The 20,965-nt window shown below is 37.6% G+C and overlaps 2 protein-coding genes across 3 annotated transcripts in view; both read right to left on the reverse strand.

Annotated features, from left to right (window-relative positions):
* Positions 1–15,753, reverse strand: part of LOC113116533 (transforming growth factor beta-2-like) — a 33,994-nt gene extending 18,241 nt beyond the window's left edge. The window contains exon 1 of the mRNA XM_026284746.1: positions 14,520–15,753. Coding sequence (XP_026140531.1) covers positions 14,520–14,865 — 346 coding nt within the window. The 5' untranslated portion in view covers positions 14,866–15,753. The remainder of the gene's footprint in view (positions 1–14,519) is intronic.
* Positions 15,754–17,570: 1,817 nt separating this feature from the next.
* rrp15 (ribosomal RNA processing 15 homolog) lies at positions 17,571–20,630 on the reverse strand. 2 transcript variants are annotated; one of them, XM_026284750.1, is made up of 5 exons: positions 20,476–20,630; positions 19,541–19,815; positions 19,004–19,101; positions 18,710–18,896; positions 17,571–17,903 (listed from the first exon to the last, which is right to left on the reverse strand). In XM_026284750.1, exons 1-5 carry the CDS (start codon positions 20,522–20,524, stop codon positions 17,742–17,744), a joined length of 771 nt encoding a protein of 256 aa, XP_026140535.1. In that variant the 5' UTR covers positions 20,525–20,630; the 3' UTR covers positions 17,571–17,741. The 2 variants fall into 2 exon arrangements, with proteins under 2 accessions (XP_026140535.1, XP_026140534.1); XM_026284749.1 differs by having other exon boundaries at positions 17,571–17,906; positions 20,476–20,629.
* Positions 20,631–20,965: the final 335 nt, after the last annotated feature.

Below are 20,965 nucleotides of genomic sequence, written 5' to 3' on the forward strand. Positions count from 1 at the left end.
TTTCTAGCAGATGAATGATAAATAATTGCCAGCCAATCAGAATCCATTCTGCTTGACCACTGAAAGCAGCAGACACAAAACTGCAGTGCACACTTATAACAAACAAAGTCTTATTGTGCATTGGTGTAGACGCTAATGTAGTCATCATTACATCACATCTTGGTGTGACAGTGCATAGATTTGAATAGTATCTTTTATATATTTATATATATATATATATATATATATATATGGTATTTCCCACAGGCAAAAACAGCATTAGAGCAAGACAATATTAATCTTTTTTGAGAGAACCGTTTCTTTAAACAAAAAAAGTGCTTTCCAACACAATCTTTTTTAGCTTTAAATATTACAATAAACAGAGACACAACTTGTGTTTAACACAGAATAACTGTTTATATTATTTTCAAAGGAATACATTTTAGTTACCGTGGAGACCTATGGCATGGCATGTGGCTTCAATAAAACTATGACATTAAGGGGCTTATTTATGGGGATATATTAGTTTTCTCAGTTTTTACAAGCAGTGAATTATGAGGAAAATATTCAAACGTTTGTTCACATTCAAAAGACTTGATCCTGATTTATGAGTCCGAGAAATTGCCGGATGCAACCTCCGAGTCACTTTTACCATTCGAAAATGGAAACTGAGACCAAATACTGGTAGCACTGTGCTGAATCTCCGGGAAGGAGAGCGGAGGGAAAGTATTTGACCTACTTTAGAGCATTTCTTCTGTAAGACATGCTCTCGGAGTCCCCCAGTCCCTCGGCGGGACGTCCTGTCCTGGGAGGGTCAGAGAGAGGAGCGACTGTAGGCTCCTGCTCAGAAGTATTTACATTAGAAACAACTTAACTACATATTCAGTAACATGACAGTAGTTAAGTTGTTTTCAAGACATTGTTGCCTTTCCAATAATGAGCTACTTTTTCCTTTCAGTTGAGCACAGCATGTCAAAATGAACATCACTGTTTTTGTTTTATTACTTCTTAAATGTCTTAAATGAATAATGATCTATTGCAGTGAATCGGCTCATTCAGACGATTCGTTACAATGAAATTGATAAAAGAAAAAAGAACATAATTTGGGGTCAGCAGAATTTTTTTTTTTTTATATTAATACTTTTATTAAGCAAGGATGCTTTAAAATTGATCAAATGTCTTTGACATACATATAGCAATAAGCAATTTTCTGTGTTTTTATTCTTTTCTGTCAATCCCTAGTTTTAGTGCTGTTAACCTCTCTAAGCTTAGAGGCACAATGTAGTGATATCAAATTGAGACAAAACTCATGTTAAGTGTTTGGGTAGAAGAGAAAAAATCAAGCTGGATGAACTAGAGAATCTTTGGCTGCAGAGGACGAAAGAAGTGGGAGCTGCCTTTCAGAAAAAAAAAAAGCAAAAAAAAAAAGCCAAGACCTTTTGAATGGTGACCTGCATTCCTCAAATAATAAAATAAAAGATTCAGTTACCTATTCATGCATTGTTAAATACATTGTTCTGTCCCTGTCTGCTGCTGTACGTAGAGGACATTTGGAAAGTCGCACCTGTTAGTAAACACAGTTTTTCCGATCTCAAACACTGAGTGTGTGGAAGCAGCCAAAGAAACTGCCGCAGAGAGTCGAGACCTTGAGAGGCCGAACGGAAGCAGATTGAGCAGCGAGGGCAGAGAAGTGGGAGTGAGACGGGAAGGGAATGCTGGGAAAGAAATGAAAGACTGGGAGGGAGAAAGACGGAGAGATGGAAGAGTTCTTCCCTCCGCTCTGACGCTCACCTGCCAATAACAAATTGAAAACAACTCTGTTCATAATCCCTGGGAACTAAAAATACCCCACACTTCTGAAGGCCCTTCCATGAAGGCCGCTTAGTCTCTGCAGGACTCGTTCTGAGCCAGCGGCCAACACCACACACACACACACACACACACACACACACACACACACACACACACACACACACACACACACACAAGAATAATGACAGACAGAGAGCTGGAAGGATATCCATTTAAATATGACTATGCAATGCATTTCTACAGAAAATGTGAGAGGTGCTTGCCATGCAGACATTGTTGCTACAACACTGGGGTGCTGATGCTGTTTCTTAATGGCCAAAATAAACCCACTTTAGTCTTTATGTGTAAAGGCGTCTCTTCATTTACGTCTGGATGTAATGGATGTTTTCCACATGGTTTCTTAAGTAAAAGTAAATTTAAATTAATAGCACACCTCTCCTCATCAAGCCACATGGTTTTAGCGATTATGCAGTATCTGTAGCACAAATGGTGATGGATGATATTTAATCCTTAAATATTAAAGTTAAATCCTTAACCCCCTAAAGCCTGATATTAAAATAATAATAATAATAAAAAACTGTCAGAAAAATTGTTCTATTGTTTTAAATGCATTTTTAAAAACACAGTTTATTGAACATTTACATCAGAAATATTAAAAAAAAACATTTTTTTTGATGAGTATCATATTTGATGCATCATGCTTAAAAGTCAAACTGAGCAAAATAAGTATTGGTGCAGATGCTGATATTTGCTCAAAAATTAAGATTACAATTTTGATGCTTGTAATGTAAATCAGTATGCTCTTTAAAACAGAATGCAAATACCTACATAAAATGATGTAAATATTATCACAATATCTTAGTAAGATGATATTTAAATGCTTAGTTTGATGATCAAAACATATAATGCAATACAAAGATGATTGAGAGATGAACAAACAAACGTTCCTCTCAAATCTAAGATTCACTAATAAAAAAAAAAAATGCAAATAAATTACATCTGGGGAATCCAGTCCATTTTGAAATATTACCAACAAAGTTACTCTTATATTTACTTTTTTAAAATCAGTAAAGGTTCGAAAGCAAAAAGATGTGAATCATGAGCTGAAAGTTGACATTTGTGCAATTGGACTGAAATAACTTTTACTTTGCTAAAACATTATGATCTATTAATCAGATAAGAGAGGGCAAGCAGTAGATTGTGTGCAACAGATTTAACAACAAAGTTTGATTCATGTTGATCATTAAAAGGTCTTATAATTGTGTATCAGATATGATACAGTAGTTTTTAAAGGGTTAACTCAAATATGAGTAATAGTAACAGCAATGCTGGCCTTAGCAAACACAGCTGAGGTTGTCTCTTTCTGTCTTCCATGTCAATGAGATTGTTTTGTAACCAGCCAGGACCACCATGAAATTTCACTGGTCAAAAACCCTGCTCCACATTTGTGCGTGGTAAAATGTCAGAAATGATTATGTGGCACCAGGCAATACTTCACATTCAGTGAAAGTTAGTATGCATGGAAATGCTCTAGTTTCTAACCTCTCAGAGCATCTCGATCTTCCCTTCTTGCATCTTTGGAGGCCCTGGACACGTAGATTTCATTCCCACACTGCGCTGTGCTCGTGTTAGAGTATTGTATTACATGAGACCTGCGCTCTGCCTGTAAACAGTATAAAAGCGCTGGAAGAGCAGTTGTTATTCTTTCACAATCCCACTCTCTCTCATCCTTTACTCAAACTCTTTTCTGTCTCACTCCCTTTCACTCTTTTCCTGTTACGCAATGCAGTTTGGCTGTCGCTAACTCCCAATGAGAAGCAGAAAGAGGGTCCAGGTCTTGCGTAAGTACCGAGTCCCCCTTTTTCAACAATAACCCCACTCAAGAATCTCACCGAGAGAACTCTCTCATGGCAGCTATGAGGAAACCCAGGGTTTTGCCATCAGGATGTTTCTGTATAAACACACAGGCGGTAAATCTGCACTCGGTCTACTCCTAATGTCCGGATCCGACTCGCTATGTTTCTCCCCAAGCTTTCATAATGTCAACAACTCACACTCGCATCTGAGGGAACTCAGAGAAATGTGCAGAAAGAGGAGATTTTATAAATTAATAGTTGGTGGATAATCTTGTACAGGTAAAGCTCTGACTAAACGGCAAATGTCTGATCCAAGTCGCAATACTATACTATACTATAATATTATAATAAATAAAAACAATTGCTGTGTAAAAAATAAGAAAAAAAGAAAAGTCTGGAGTCAGATTTCAAATAATAATACTTTTTTTTTCCCAGCAAAGGTGGATTAAATTGATCAAAAGTGACAATGTTCTAAAAGATCTTGAAAAATACTGAAAAAAAAAATGAAGCAGCACAACTGTTTTCATCACAAATAATGATCAGAAATGTTTCCTGAGCAGTAAATCATCATATTAGAATGAGAAGATCATGTGACACTGAAGACTGGAGGAATGATGCTGAAAATTCTATTTTACATCATATATCTATATATATGTTTTACATTGTAATAATATTTCACAATTGCACTGCATTTTTACTCAAATAAATGCAGCCTTTGTGAGTAAAACAGACTTCCTTCAAAATCATTCCATATTAGGGATGCACGATACCACATATTTTATTTTCGATACGATACCAATACTTTTAATGGCCATTATCATCTATATCAATATGATACTTCTAAACTGAACTTTTAGATTATGAAATGTATTTAATTATTATGAGTACAATGGGTAATAACACCTACTTAACTTTATATTTATATATATAAAATTCAATATGCCTTAATTGCAACTTATTAGGTTATATTTTTATTTACACATGGTTAAAATATGTTTACTGCAGTGGTAACAAAGGACATCTACAAATACTATAGTTAAACTATGTTCACTTTACCATGGTTCAGTGTCATAAGGCACTGCCAGTAATAGATTCATAAAATGCAACCTTTTTATTCGGAGAGTGTATGATTTATATTAGCAACACAGAATTGAAGATGAGCAATATGAACTTTTAACATTACAATTTAAATAAATGCGCTGCACAAACTAGGGTACAGTTTCAATAGGTTTATTGTGAAATAAACATATACTGTAGGCTGCTTTTTTTCTGCATTGTTCTGGGCTGCCTTTACCAAAAACAAAAATGCTTTCTTATCATAGGCTACTCTTGGGAAATGCAGCTTTATTTAAATGCACTCTCAGAAGTGAGTGAACGCTCTCTGTAATTGATTGATTCTGCCTTGCAATATTTGTGTCTGTTCAGATGAGCAGGAAAATCCCTTCCATACAATTATTTGCTAACATAGGTTATTCGTCCAATTTAAGGCATATTGTAGGCATTATTTTCTGTTTAATAAACAAAATCACTGAATTACTTAGTAATATTAGTATCGATATTTTTATTTAAGTATCGATACTTTTGATACGCGCATCAGTATCGATATAACGATACTTCAGGATCGATTCGCCCATCCCTACTCCATATATGTTTGAAATTATGGGTCAGGAAACTCTGATTAGAAAGATAAAAAAACAGAGCGATCCAAAATAATATGAGCCGAAAAATTTACAGACATTGAATATAAATCTACTTAAAGGCGCAATATGTAATTTTTCTGCTTTAAAAATAGCAGAAATCACTATATGTATGTTATATATATTTTTTAGTTGTGTACTTACATCATCCCGACAGTTTCCACGAACTTTCAAATCCGGAGAAAATTATAGTTTAATTAGAAGACACGGCACGTTTCTTTATTTCCGTTTTGTCGCCCGTCTATGGCGTCATATAAACTTTGACCCCTCTAGTTTATCTAACTTCCTGCGGAACCGCCAAATACAAAGGTGAACAGAAACAAAGACGAGACGAAGAAGAAAAAGTAGTAGCCTTGATCGAGACCATTATATTTTATATTTACATTGTTTATATTCGTATTTAAACCTCAATCAATAACTTAGTTATGGATCATGATTATGCTTTGCCTGCACGTTCTGTGAAGCGCAAACGCACGGGTGAAATAAATGACCCGAGATGGTTTTGGGACAAGAGAAGCAACAAGACACGGGTAAATATTGGAGTTGCATTTCCAAGATAGAGAGAGCTTCGTGACAAGCTGAAACTACAGAGAGGTGCCGAACTCGCTTGCATTCTGATAAACAGGTATGTATCCATTCAGCTAACTTTATCTATCCGTATATTTTGTGAAACAATGATTTCTTGTGTAAAACGCAGACGCACTTGCTCTCATTTAAATCTACATTTGTTCTATATCTAGCTGAATAAAGTAGCTTCAAATGCAGTTCTCTAACTTGTTCGATATCATAGTTATAACGTAATTATAATTATTAACGAAAGGCGACCGTGTTTTTTAACATATATTACTACTAGCTAGATGGAATATTGATTTGATAGGGGTCTCATAATTCATATAGACGGTTTCATCGGGCGCACGCGCCTGGACCTAAGTTAACTTCCGGTCTGTGTTGTGTATATCGGTCTGGCTGCAGTGCCTTCTACAAACGCAGTTAAAGGCAAGGTGATGAGTAGACTGAAGTTGGGCTCAGGTGGTTGTGCTGTGAGATGTGTTTCCCACACATTTATTTATTTTTGGAGACTCGCCACAATTTTAAAACTGATCTTTTTTCAAAAAGGCTTCCTTGAGTAACGTTACGTACTGCACGTTAAATAATAATAATTCCTTACATTTATATGTTTAAATATCAAAGCGAGGCACAGGTGTTTTATATCGTTGTATTTCTGAAGAAAGACTTGCATGTTATATGTCTGATAAAGCAGCGTGTGAGCGTACCAGCTCTGCTTCGTTTACAGCTGTTACTGGGGAAACCTCTATTTCTCGTGCTTTATGTCTATGCTTTAAAACATCTCCTGTTGGCAAATAATGAATTTGCATTTTCATTAAGTCCGCCTGATCCACGCAGCCAACATTTTGTTTGTTATCAAAAAATATCTACTCTAGAGGGACTTGGCTGTTGTTATTGATTCTATTTGGAAGTCTACTGGAAGTTAAGTTAGGTCTGCAAAAGCGCTCATGCGCAGTAACGTTTGTTTATGTTGTTGCCGTTGAAATCGTCTCTCCGTTCGAAAAGACGTGATTGTCAAAATACTAAGTTAGAATGAGTGAGGAATGACAGGGAGCAACAGAGCGCGTGTTCCAATGAACAACAACTCCCATGAGCCTTACGCTCTTTCCCGACGTCATCAAAGTACGTCTTATGTTATTATTTTGATTGAGTGACCCCTGGTGGCCAAAAATTCCATACTACACATTTAAGAAAAAAAAAAAAAAAAACATTAAATAAACCTGTTGCCTTGTTTATAAAGAACTAAAACAAACTTTTACTCTTTGAAGTTGCATAAACTCAGCCAATCAGATTAGAGCTTGCCAGAACGAGAATGTGCATTCAAGTATGAAAGCTAAAAGGTACATCTTTGTATCATATTTACCCCAAAGGGGTACATATTTGTACCTTAAAGATACATATTAGTGTCTAAAGTGTACATTGTAGTAGCTTTTGAAATGGTACCACCCCAGTGGCAGATTTTGTACCTTTTTGCTTTCTTTTCTTTTGACTGTAGTTTTCTCCCCACAGGCTGTTCAAGATCAAGCTCCCTTTTGTCTCCATCTTTACCACTGGATAAAGGTCGGAGGTTCGAGCGCCCGCCCTGGGCCCAAACGCCCTGGTTGTTTTAGGGATGGCCTGCACGCCTGTGTTTATTTACAGAGGGAAAGGCGCTGGGAGATCACTAAACATAATCACACTACTTCTGGATCATACAGAAACGCTGACACACTTCTTACACCCATGCACTCCAAACACACTCGAGAACAACTTCAGCTTTCTAAACAAGCATTGCTGTAGGACACACAGAATAACAACTGCTTCAGAAAGTGTTTTTGTTTTGAAGAAAGCTTTCTTTTCTAAAATACTGTTAGTAACACTAAATCTTTTGATTGTTGAGCTACTAATTTTCTCATTTTTCTATGATTCATTCGGTATCGGCTTGTGAGTGTATATTTATACAGCAAGACAGATATTCTCGGGAATTTTTAGTTGTTTAGGTAAAATTAGCTCAGCTCCATTTGTCATATGTAACAAATTAGTTTATGCACCCTGTAATTTTCTCAGAGATAAAAGAGCAACTTCTGTCGACAACTGTGTTAAAAGGCACAAATTATTTTGCTCTTAAACTAACAAAACGGCTGACCTCAGACGAGCAGAAATAGCAACAAAAGCAATACTGTTGAAGTGTCTTTAAATTTAGGGTGTTTGCAAACCTTTGATGACTGCGTGCTTGCTTAGAGACAAAACCTCATTGTCACAGAGTTTCTGGTAACACTTCATAATAACTTCATCCACGTACATTACAGCATTATATGGTTCTTAACAAATCACTCCTTAATTTAGATTCTGATGAAGTAATGATAACCTGATTCATGCATTTGCACAAACATTCCTGCACTTAATTGTACAAAAACGACAGATATGTTAAGCATAATTCTTGTTAATGATATATTAGTGTAAATGAAACCGTGATTTGACCCTGCAACGTCTGGCACTGACTGCAAAAATGACTCATTTTGAGTAACATTTAAGTTTATGTTAGTATGTGTAATGTACAGGAGACTATGTATATTTAGGGTTAGGGTTAGGGTTATGCATCCTGCTATACATTCACTGAATTCACCCATAAGGAGATTAAATAAACACATAATAATACACAAACACTATAGGTAATGATTAATGTTCTATAATAAATCATATAAATCAGCCTATATGGAAACTACACTGCACTGAAACTGCACTCTGTTAGAGATCAGAAAAAGCTAAATACTACAAACCAGAGTAGTGATCAAGCTCATCTGAGACTGTAAGCTCAATTTAGTGAATTCATTTTATGACTGTATACTCAATAACAGACATCATGAATGATATTCAAGCCAAGATGTTGTTTCTGTGCATCTAAAATCTCTTACAGTGCAATCATGAGTCGAATGGAGGAGACAGCGCCATGAACTTTAAATGTCGTGTCCAGCTGTTTTTGCTCAATGACTCACTGTCGTAGTTTTTTTTTAACAGGTTAGGTGTGTTAGTGGCAAAAAACACAGTGCTGATATCCAGTGCAAACAGAGAGCATACTTCAGCAAGCACTCAAAGCGCATATATACTAAGTCATATGCTCTTGAACAGCATAAACCACACAAAGTCATAAAACGACTGCAACATAAACCATTTCCTAGAGCCTGGACCCGGTGCACAGAGACAGCCTTGTGTTGCTGTGCGTTCAGTCACAAGGGAGCTCTGTGCTGGGCTCCAAGAGACCTGCATTCACAAACAGACCGGTGGGGCCACGGTATGTTAGCATTCATGCATGCATGGACATTTAATACCACAGCGAAAACATACGGACCTGTTGAGATGTATGGGACATTAGGTTTAATGGAGGTTCCTCCAGGATGGACGGTATATGAACGAGCTGGTTTGTTTCTTAAATAACGGGGCAGAATAATCTATATATCAAGAGAGCGGCTGTAAATAATGGGTGCTGTGTGTGTGTGTTTACTGCTGGAAATGTCACTGTGTGCATGATGTATGAGCAACATTATAGTTAATAATAAAGCCGTAAAGTTGAAACTGGATGCAGTTTGGTGCAGCTCATAAAAATAAAGATTCGAGTAAGAACCTGAAAACATTTTAGAGCCTGGTTTCAAAAGAGACGCTTTTTACACTTTCCACTACTATTCATACGTTTGACATTAGTAAGATTTTATTTGTTTATTTACTTGCTGTTTTCAACATTGATAACAAACAGACATTTTTCTAATTATTACAGTTTAATATAGCCGTTTTGTATTTTTAAATGGAATTGATGGCTGTGATGCAGCGCTGTATTTCCAGCATCATTCCTCCAGTCTTCAGTGTCACATGATCTTCAGAAATCAGAATAATATGATGATTCGCTGCTTAAGAAACATTTCCAAGCATTACTGCTTTTAGTGTATTTTTAATCAGATAAATGCATCCTTGGTGAGTAGAAGAGACTTCTTTAAAAAATCTTACGTGCGCCAAATTGTGAATACTTAAGCAACTTATAAGTATTTTTTCATACAGCCAACTGAACCAAAAGATTTCCACTGTCCTTTAAAATTTCATACGACATAGAAAATAAAACACTGACTGAATAGTTCCAGGGTTACACATTTGAAATAGAACAAGTTCTGATGTTTGGTTTTGACTTTAATGGCTTTGACAGCTTCATATTTTCCCATTCGAAACTATATTTCTGATGACTTTCCAACTAATGTGCTCTTTTCTGATTGTTTTTCTTTTCATTACCAAACTCTGATTCTAATTCAACAACCTCCCAAGTGCCTTCTTTCAAAGATCATTACGCCTGCAGTCCAAAAGATTTGAGAATGTGCAGAAGTGTCAATGTGCAGATTAGCTAATTAAATCTGTTAAAAACAAAGGCTCCAAAAGGGGGTTTTCACACTGAAGAACCATTCCAGGTTTACAAAAGAACCTCTGAGTGAACAGTTCTTAAAAGAATAATTTCTGTCTTATTGTGAGGAACATCTGAATAATCTAAAGTATCTTTTTCATCTATGCTCTTTGAAATTAAGGTTCCAAAATTAGGTTTCAAAAGCTATGCCAAAGAAGAACCTTTTTCAATCATTCGTTCATGCAACTATCACCTATCAGCAACAATCACCTCAATCAAACTGTTCCCTGGATGTTCAAAGTTCCTCAAGGAACAACAGATTCCTATAAAGAATCTTTATTTTTAAGAGTGTAGCATTCCATTCTGGTGCTTTAAAGACAACCAAACCGGAAGAAACCGTAATGCATCAGCAATGCAACCACTCTTTCATCTCATCGATCAGAAGAGAGTTCTCCGCTGAAGAAGCTTTATTTTTAAGAGCACGTGAGATGGGCTGGAGGAGGGGGTTTGGGGAGAACCTCTCCAGTGACTCCAGCTCCACACCCCAGCAACAGTGGGTCTCCGCGTGGAATTTTCCATGGAGCATGTGGCACGTTGCGGAGTAAACGCACACTCCTCTCTAGTTTAAATAGTGCTGTGTGGGCTCTGCCAGCGCTCTCTCTCTCTCTCTCTCTCTCTCTCTCTCTCGTGCATGTTTGTGTGGCTTCCAGTGTCGCCTGCGAGTGCTTCCTGGCGCCCAACAAAATAAGGCAGATAACCTGTGAGCATATTAGCCAACACGTGAATCTGCAACAGAACACCTGATTCAAAGTTCACTTCCATGAAAAAAGTTAATTTCGTCCTATATGGTTATTATCTAGTCTGCTTTCTTTTCTGTTTGCTCATTGTTTCTTTGCCACACATTGGCTCCGTTCCAAATCTGCACCGTCTGCACAGGCAGCTGCCTTCTAAGGAATCTCATAACTGACCGATTTGGAACGCTCTACATTGGCTCTAAATAGCACTCCTCGCAGGAAGTGCACAGGATACTTGACTCACAATTGATTTCGCTACAAGTTGGTGTTAGCGTGTGCACAAAGCTAATGCCATGAACGCAAAATAAAGTCCATTTTTTATTTAATTTAACTATTTTTAATGAGTATTTGTTAGGGCTGCACCGCGGGTATCAGTTTATTTTCTTAACCAATAGATGGCACAAAACCTAATTTGATTCATTAATGTTATGGATTTATGCAGCAAATGAGAATCTATAGAATTGCAGAATATATCTCTTAGACAAACATCTGATGTTCAGTTTTATTCCAGGTAATTAAATAGACAGTCTTTTTTTTATAATCGAAGATATGTAAAAGTATGGTTCTTGAGTATAAAATCACAAAAAAGGCACAACAATTGATCTAATAATTAAGAGACAGTTGATCGTTGATTAAGATTGTTAATATAATTTATTAAACTCACTGGACACCCAAGAGATAATCAGCATATTTATAAAGATATAATTCAAATTATAATTAATTGTTATTTTATTTATAATATAATAAAAAAAATATGATATTAATCATATGTAATCCAATATGCATTTTTACTACAGTAAAGCCATATTAAACTATTACCTTCACTCTTTAAAATATATATTTTTAAGTATTTTTTTAAATAAATATTTTAATGGCAGTTTTAATTAATGACATTTACTGAAGAAAAATTACAGAACTGTTAAAGAATAACAGTGTGCAGATCTTTTTTGTTGTTGTTTTTTAATGTTTTTTTAAAATCAAAATAAAGATTTCTGCAAACTTTGCCAAAGTGATTGTTTTAACAAGTATAAATGCTAAAATAATATTACTGACGAGACTTTTATCACAAACATATCACAGGATTTGAAAACAAAACAAACCACTTTAAAAGTGGCACTTTTATGATTTATTATCTCACCAAATGTGTTGCTCTATCAGCGTTCAACAGAAACCGCAGTCATTGTTAGTAGTGGTAGTGAAAAGCATTCTCCTTAAAGTGTGCCTTCCACCCTGTTGTACCCAATCAGCATTTCTGTTCCGCTTCGCTTGAGCTCATCGCAATGCATTCTGGGATTTCAACATCCATTAGGGATACATGTGATACTGCTTTAAACCTGTCGCACACCAAATCGCAGACAGTTCACAGGTATCACAAACTGAACGGGTCTTTCTGTACTCGCACGCTCAAGTTAAAGGCAGTCGTCCAAGACAGTGAATCTAATCACCACTCAGGCAAAAGTTCACTTCAACAATGAACAAAGTGCCTTCAATGCATTTAGTGTATAAAAAACAGCATAAAGAGTTAGAATTCGATTATGCATATTATATGACTGCCAGTATGTAGCATATACTTGATTCCAGGGAGTGTGCCTACAATGCCTTTAAATGCTAACTATGTAGGCAGCTCATTAGGTTTTGGAACAGAGCCATTGTGATCTAACCCACAATCTGAAGGTTCAATTTGAAAATAATCAGTGGCGTTTCTCCGAACGTTGACACAGGATTATTTATATCCCGTAACTGCTTGCTGACTGGGGCTGGAGCTGTGCCAACTCTATTCATATCTGAAGCATTTATACAGCAGGCAGAGCCAAGAATAACATTTAATGCAAAATATACCTCAGGGCATAAAAGATCTCCTAATGTATTTCTCATTCAAGCTGTATACTCACATTTGATCTGGGAGCTGAAAACGATTACATAATTAAGGATTTTTAAAAGCATTTATTTGCTTATATAGGCCCAACTTTCAAGACACAGTGGGGGAGTATTTAGATACAGTGAGAAGCATCAGTCAAGTGGTGTGTGTGTGTGTGTGTGATTAATTGAGGAAAGAAATGAGAATAATGTTCTAGAACGAAAAGTACTGAAACGTGAAATATATATATATATATATATATATATATATATATATATATATATATATATATATATTGATTTGTGTAAAAGATGTAAAGATGCTTCAAACAGCTGCACAAACATTGATCAGGGGAGCCCACACTATAGCCTATGATGTGGCAGCTGTGGCCGAGTGGTTAAATCTGTTCTGTAACTGAAGGATTGTGGATTCAAGCCCGTTAGAGGAGTGACGCACTGCCAATGCACCCTTGAAAAAGGAGCCTAACCTCAGGTTACTCCAGAGGGACCAAACCTCTAATATATGTATTAATGACAAAGTAGTCGTTTAGAGTGGAGTCAAGAATAATCTGGCAACAACATCTTAGTTCTTGAATAGCAAAGTAAAACCATGCCACTTCACATTAGACAACAATTGGATAACGAGTACTCCAGGCTACAACCATCAATCCCAAAAAATAAAAATAAAATTATATATTACAAATGACTATTGAACTTGGCTTCAACAGCGCATCAGTGCTTCGCGGCTGGAGATCTGTGTGCACCGTGACAGTGGGAACCATGCCACAATATCTTTGGACATGCAAGTCACACTGTTCAATGACTGCTAACTGCCAGGTCTCTATTTGGAATGCATTACACACAAATATAACATTTATGCATTTAGCAGACGCTGCAAAAAATATCAAAGTGATGCTAAAAAATCTGTAAATATTCTAAATGTGACCCTGGAGCACAAAACCAGTAATAAGGCTCATGTTTTTGAAATATGAGTTATATGCATCATCTTAAAGCTGATTAAATTAGCTTTCCATTGGTCTGTTGGGATAGGACGATATTTGCAGTGCAATATATATATATATATATATATATATATATATATATATATATATATATATATATATTTTTTTTTCCAAATTAAGTTCTTAGCAATGCACATTGCGAATAAAAAAAATAAGTTTTGATATATTTATGACAGGAATTGTTTTAAACATTTTCATGGATCACGATCTTTCCTTAATATCATAATGATTAGGCATAAAATAAAACCCAATCATTTTGAAACACACCATGTATTGTTGGCTATTGTTACAAACATACCCCAGAGATTTAAGACTGGTTTTGTTCTCCAGGGTCACATATACATCAAATTACCCACTGCAGTGTTAGTAGTTTGCCTTATACGTTCAACACGTTTGTGACGCGGTGCTTGCAATGAATAACAATCTTTTTATATATGCCTATTTTCATTCATGCTGAGGGTGTTTACGCACTGAGGCCCATTTAAACACTGAGGTAAACTGAGCTCAGCGATGTCGAGGTTCGAACCTACCACCATTACCCAATCCCACCCCCGAAACAGGGCTGAAACACTCACTCTCTGCGGGGTAGAAGGGCTGCATGTCGATCTTGTGCACTTCTTTGGCGTAGTACTCCTCCTCGCTGCGCTGTCGCTCGCAGGTGGCCGCGCGCTCGTTGGCTTTCTCCTGCAGCAGGTCTCGCGTGCTGTTATAGATGGCGATGATGTCCCGGGACACCTCCTCGGGCTCGGGGTAGATCTCGGGGGGACAGCTCAGCTTGAGTTTACTGAGGATCTGACCGCGGATGGCCTCGATCCGCTTCTTTTTGAACTGCTCCATGTCCAGAGTGCTGCATGTGGATAGACTGACGGCCACTGTGGCTAAATCCAAGGTCAGAAGGAGGCTCAAGACGTACAAGTTCATTTTGTGCTTTTGTTTTGGAAGCTGAAGCGAGTTTGAAAATGCTAATTAATGAATTAAGTCACGCAGAAGCCCAGTCATTTCGATGGCGAAGCCAAATGTAACTTTTTTTTTTTTGCGCACGCTATTATCAATTGCAAACGTCTTTGTTTATTGTTCCTGCAAATCCATCCGAGGTGCCAACACGAAATGGTCTGTCAGATCCAAACTAAGATCTTCATTTCAAATCACTTCATAGCAAGTGCACGGAATCACGAGGCACTATAAGAGCCATTGATTTGGCCATCAAAAGTGTCTGCTTCTCAAAGCTTTCTTTCTGACAGACGCGTCGTCTGCGGGCTTTCTGCGCGCACCTCCACCGCATCAGAGCGCCGCGAACTCTCTCCAAAGCGCCGCACAATCACTCGCCCTCGCCGTGTGAGAAGATGTGGAGGTCCAGGGAAAGCCTCAGCTCACTCCGCAAGGCGCATCGCCTCTCCTCTCCTCCTCCTCGCGTCTGGCTCCAGCAGATGCTGAAGAAAATAAAGCTGGACCTGTCTCACGCGTCCTAAACTTGCCTGACAGAGAAGAAGAGTACGGAGTGATGGGATAAACTACCTTATGAGCAGGCAAAAGCGATTTCCTCCTCAGTTTGCGCACTCCTCTGTTCCTTCTGCGGGAAAACTACGGTCCCCGTGCCAGCACACACATGCACATCTGAAGGCGGCCGGTTGGAGAGAGAGGTTTATATAGGACTGACTTCACCACGTGGTTGTGGTCATCACGGTGAGTCCGAGGGATTCGCTTCTCTCCAGCACTGCGGCCAGGTCCTAACGCCCACTGGGTCCTTCCACTGTGACCTCCCCCAAAAACAGTCAGAGTAAACCTCAGACCTAGCAAGAAACACATCTCGAGGAGCCAGTTCACCTGCGCATGTATAGTCCCAGGAGACAGATCGACCAAACACGTTTCAGTTGTCAACAAGTATGTCATAGAAATCTTTAGTATTTTGTTTAAAAAGTCAAGATAGCTGGCGTTGGGGATGAAGTGGAAATACTAACACCATTAGAAATGAAAACTAATTGGTAATTTTGTAATTATATCCATGTATAAGCTTTAGTACATTACACTATGGCTTCATGTTTTATGTAAATGCCTTCAGAAAGCCAATGTGAAAGCTGACTGTGTTAATGAGTTTTAATTTTACAAGCCTTGAGAATGTTTCAGGGTTTTAATGTTAATATCTTTACGAACATTCACTTATCAGATATTTTCAGTACAAAATCATGTTGTACTGAATATATATATATATATATATATATATATATATATATATAAACCTCTCACTGTCTTCATGTAGGGTATCCATCATCATGCCAGCAGTATTAAGCTTTCAGACATGAAGAACACTTTCTTTATTACTCTGCAGTGTAGTATAGTTAATATTTATAACCTTCAGAAATGAAATGAGAGAGAAGTCAGCATAAAACCACCCATTTAATCTGCCCTCTTATCTTGCTTCATTTAGTAAACTGGAAAAAAAACCTGAAAACCTAATAGTATCTTATGGTATTACTACTGTTAGACACAGACAGCTGATAAGGATTGGAGAAGCAGGTCCAGCTGTTGCATCAGCGCACACATCTCGCTGATAACCCTTTCTGGGAGGTTGCTACAAGTCGTTTCGATCACAGACTCTCTGTGTGCAACATGTGACGGCAGGCATTTTCCACATTCTCCCTCGCCGCACCTGCTTGATTTACTTCTCAATCCCTTGAGCTTCTGCTTTAAAAAAAATCATCATTTGCCAAAGCCTTTTGTACCCGGCCCACACTCCAGTAATCTATCAGGAGGGACAGGCCTCGGAACGGCTCTGCCCAGCGCTGTACGCCAGATGTTATCGCTAAATCACCACCAACAGAGACAGATGTGAGACTGCATGCGAGCGAGGGAGAATAAGGACAGGGATTTAAGGGAATAAACCAAACGTTATTAAGTGTGGTAAAAATGCACAACACTTACTACACCTGACTGTCCTCACAATCACTTCCTGATGAGACGAGGAAGAGGTTTTGTGATGTAGACAATGAAAAGATGAGCAGCGAGGGAGCGACAGAGGAGCTTGACCCTCTCTAGGGCGCTGTGTCAACATGCCCTGGCGAGGGCGGGCATTCCTGAGCGGCAGCTCACAGTGTTGTCGTGATAAATGGGAGTTTTACGTCGGCTGTACCCTCTCAGACACTGGGTAAATATATCTCAACTGGGTGTGTACACATAGCTCGACTGAGAGTGATAAAGAGAAAGTCTAGAATCAGCACAACTGTCATTCCGGCAGGGCTGCACCCTTAAAGGTCAAAGGTCATCTCCCGGCAGCCCTCCAATCAGGGCCTACAGGGCACCTCTGATGAAACGACCTGTTATATTAAAACATACACTCCTTATGAGCTCAAAAGAATTAAATACACCATGTGGCCCATGTCATGATGACACATGCATTTCAGTTTTACATTTCCACATCTGTGTTCTCCTAGAGGTCAGGAAGTCAACCCAACTGTAGATCACTGCACTGCTTTGACAGCGGCGCCACCCGGTGGTCAAGCAATCCTGAACACCTTGATTGGAGTTAAAGACCTCTGCTTTATGTATTTGGAGAAACATGTCCATAGTACATGTGAAAAAACACATGCTTTTCTTGCATTAAAGTTTTCTTGTCAATCAAAATATCTGAAGATTTTTTACATTGATTTATTTAGCAAAAAACACTGTGACAAATGTCTATATACAGAAAAAGAGCACAGATGTTTGGCACTCATCAGTGCACTCACACATGAACAACATCACAGATGACTGTCTCATGATCGGTAACTCTTCGAATCTTCTCTCTCTGGTCACGTGATGGATCAGTCTGATTCACTGCTGTACTCTTCAGCAGGCTCAAGGCTGTCTTCTCCTTCCTCACGCTCTTCATCGCTCTCCTTATCCCAGTCCTTCATGGATGTGCCCATCATGAAATCATCCCTCAACACGCTCCAGGACGGATTCTCTCCTTTCACTTCTACAGGCTGCTAAAATCAGTCAAGAGAAGGGACAAGAATCAGTCTCAGAAACCACACGCTGGGATCATAGGCCTATATTTTTACATTAATCAATTCAATAAGAGCCGTATGTACACACTGCCACCATGTGGACACAGTGAGTGAAATTAAGAAACGTAAAAGAACAATGCATTTCTTCAACATAAAGCCTACATCTTACATCAGCTGAATCTTAATATTAAATAGCAATGTTTAATAGCAGGTACAATATCTCTAATAGCAAATGCCAAGAACAACAGTGATTAAGGACATGATTTCTGATGATCTTTGAGGCATTTTAATAAATCATTTGATTAACAATGCTGTTATTTTAAAATTAACACAATTTTACTCCTGTTATGCGTTGGAAAGAATAATCCACAGCACAAAAAAGGTCATAATTACAAAGACAAACAAACCTTTTAAATCATGCACACAGAGCTCAGCATTATTTAGAAACTATTATAATATTTTTAATTCAGTTTAAGTTTTAGTTATTTTATTATGCGCTTTCATGATTTTTATTAGTTTTAGATCTTTTTTTTTACTATTTAATATAAATTTATGTTTTATTTTGATACTTCGGCTTAAAAATGTTCAGTTAGTTGTCAAGGCAGCATTTCTAATTTAAAATTTCTCATTTTGCATTTACATTTTAATTCAATTAGCAAAATAATGAGTTATAATAGTTAATAACACTGGTAAATAGAGACTTCATGTGTACTTAAAGCATGAAGGCTGTGCCATGTGACGAGGAAAGACAGTAAGTGTATGGGAAAGAAAAGTAATCTGACCACTTTCTCTTTTTTGACGGCCGGTTTGTGAGCCACGTCCGCTCCTCTCAAGACATCGATGAAGTCCTTCTTAGTCACGGAGGACAGAATTCTAGATTTCTTTCTCTCTGAACCCCCAACTTCCTTTATCCTGTCATCCACGTTCTTCTGATGCTTCTTCACAGCGTTGAACAACTGCACCACACCTCTACAGACATCACACAACACATCATTATACATCATTAACTGAGAAATGCAGCTCATGAATTGCTTGTCTATCTATACGGAGCAAAAGTGGACCGAATGAGGTCTCACCTGGTTGCAATTTTCTGTAGGTTCCTCTCGTGCTCTCGGTCTCGAACCACATCAGGCTTCTCTCGACACATATTCTCCCATGCTCGTTTCTTATCGAGCTGTCAATTAATAACAAACCCATGTCAATGCATATAGGGGTCGGTCATTCAATGCCTCTTCACAAAAATGCATTGAAGAAAAAAAAAAAGGTTGTTTGTAATGTTCTCCCTTTTTCAAATGTTTAGAAGGTCATCAGGTTGCCGTCATTCACAAATGAACATGTAGGGCATCAAGTAACATGTACATATGCTCCAAGACAAATATATATTCATAGTACCATAATGACTAACAACTCTGCATACATGCTTGTCTTATTTTTGTTGACTACATTAATCATTTTGCTAAATTAGTCCCAATTTTTTTTCTTTTTCTTGCAATTCATTCCAGCACTTAGAAGCTTAATATTAAACATTTGAAAACTTTATAACATAATAAAAGAAGCTGTTTAAAGTTATATTGAATTCTATGAGATCTGGAATAGCTCAGCTGATGCAGCACCCGTTTCTTTTTCTCCAGCCGCTCTTTCTTCTCCTTCTCTTTGATCTTGTCCAGCTCTTTGTTCTTCTGGAGGATGATGGGTTTGCTGTCTGGGGTTTTCTTGCCCAGGATTTTGGCCATGGCTTCGGCCCAGCCGGTGTTGGGATTTTCCGCAGCGTCTCCATTCTGTTCTTCCTCGCTCTTTCCATCCTCATCACCGCTGTCTTCTACATCAGATTCCTCCTGCTCACTCTCTCCATCATTACTGACGCTGTCATCAGAAACCCCAAACGCTTCTGATCATCCATATCACACACACACAAAAAATATATTTCATCACATGGCATCACAATTTATGTTCTTTTCAAGCATCTTTTCCTCCATTTAAAAAAAAAGTGACAATGTTAGGCACTACAAGTAAAATGTAAAAAAAAAATTAAACAAAAAATAAAATGCATTAATTTGTTTCTACTTGTCTTGAGAATTTCTAAGTATCTAACGACTTACATTCTTGAAATTTGCTTGTGTATGCAAAATGGGTCAATATATGTACTGCATGCAATAAGAATGTGAATATTTAGCCCAAACAGTTAGAATTTTCATTTAACTTACATGTTGTTTGCACGATAAAATTGGAAGGACACTAAAGTGTTAATTCTAGCCAGTTAAAATGTCATCTATAAAAATAACCCAGATAAAGACAAGCCAGATAAATGTCAAAATAAATCACTGATTATTGCAAAAGAGAACGAATGTGTATTTGGCTTTACATTTCTAGAGTAAAATCGAGAGTAATTTGGGTTCACTGTCATATCCCTTTGCCCTGTGTGGCTTTTGTTGGGTTTAATTACGAAATCAGTAGACGTCTGATTAACGATAATAATACGCAACCTTTCGTAAAGACATTGTATATGTGCTGCATCATAATTTGCCAGAAAAACAGTTAAATTCCTCACCGTTTCCCTCTTCAACAACGACATGTGGCTTCTTCGTGAGCGTCGCCATCTTTACTGATATTTACGAGTACTTTCTAAACAGTCCGTGCGACACTAGAGGCGCTCGGGAAAGGTTCCGCTCCTGTTTAGTTTCGAGGTGAGTTCCGATTGAAAGGGTCCCTACGCGAAGTGTTCACTGCTCCCTACTCCCTGAGTACGGGATCGCTTATTTGGAACGCACTGAAACGTCATAAAAGAAATGCAACACAAAGATTCTTATATAACATACATAAATATTACAGTTTGTGACGGAATGTCACGACTGACCAATCAGAATCAAGTATTTCCACAGAGCCTTTTAATAATTGCAAAGAAATACTTCCTAATAAAATGATGACTTGAGAGGATGAATGAATCAAGGCTCTGGGAATCACACATTTAATCATATATATATATATATATATATATATATATATATATATATATATATATATATATATATATATATATA

Source organism: Carassius auratus, chromosome 16 (assembly GCF_003368295.1).
Source record: "Carassius auratus strain Wakin chromosome 16, ASM336829v1, whole genome shotgun sequence".
Classification (NCBI taxonomy): domain Eukaryota; kingdom Metazoa; phylum Chordata; class Actinopteri; order Cypriniformes; family Cyprinidae; genus Carassius; species Carassius auratus.

What these genes read in the sequence shown, in the direction of transcription:
- rrp15 (XM_026284749.1), bottom strand. Translation starts at nt 20,524, where the DNA reads ATGGCGACGCTCACGAAGAAGCCACATGTCGTTGTTGAAGAGGGAAAC. An exon ending in GGCTGGAGAAAAAGAAACGG is followed by an intron (nt 19,102 to 19,540) that starts GTGCTGCATCAG and finishes ATTAATTGACAG; the next exon opens with CTCGATAAGAAACGAGCATG. An exon ending in CCGTCAAAAAAGAGAAAGTG is followed by an intron (nt 17,907 to 18,709) that starts GTCAGATTACTT and finishes GACTGATTTTAG; the next exon opens with CAGCCTGTAGAAGTGAAAGG.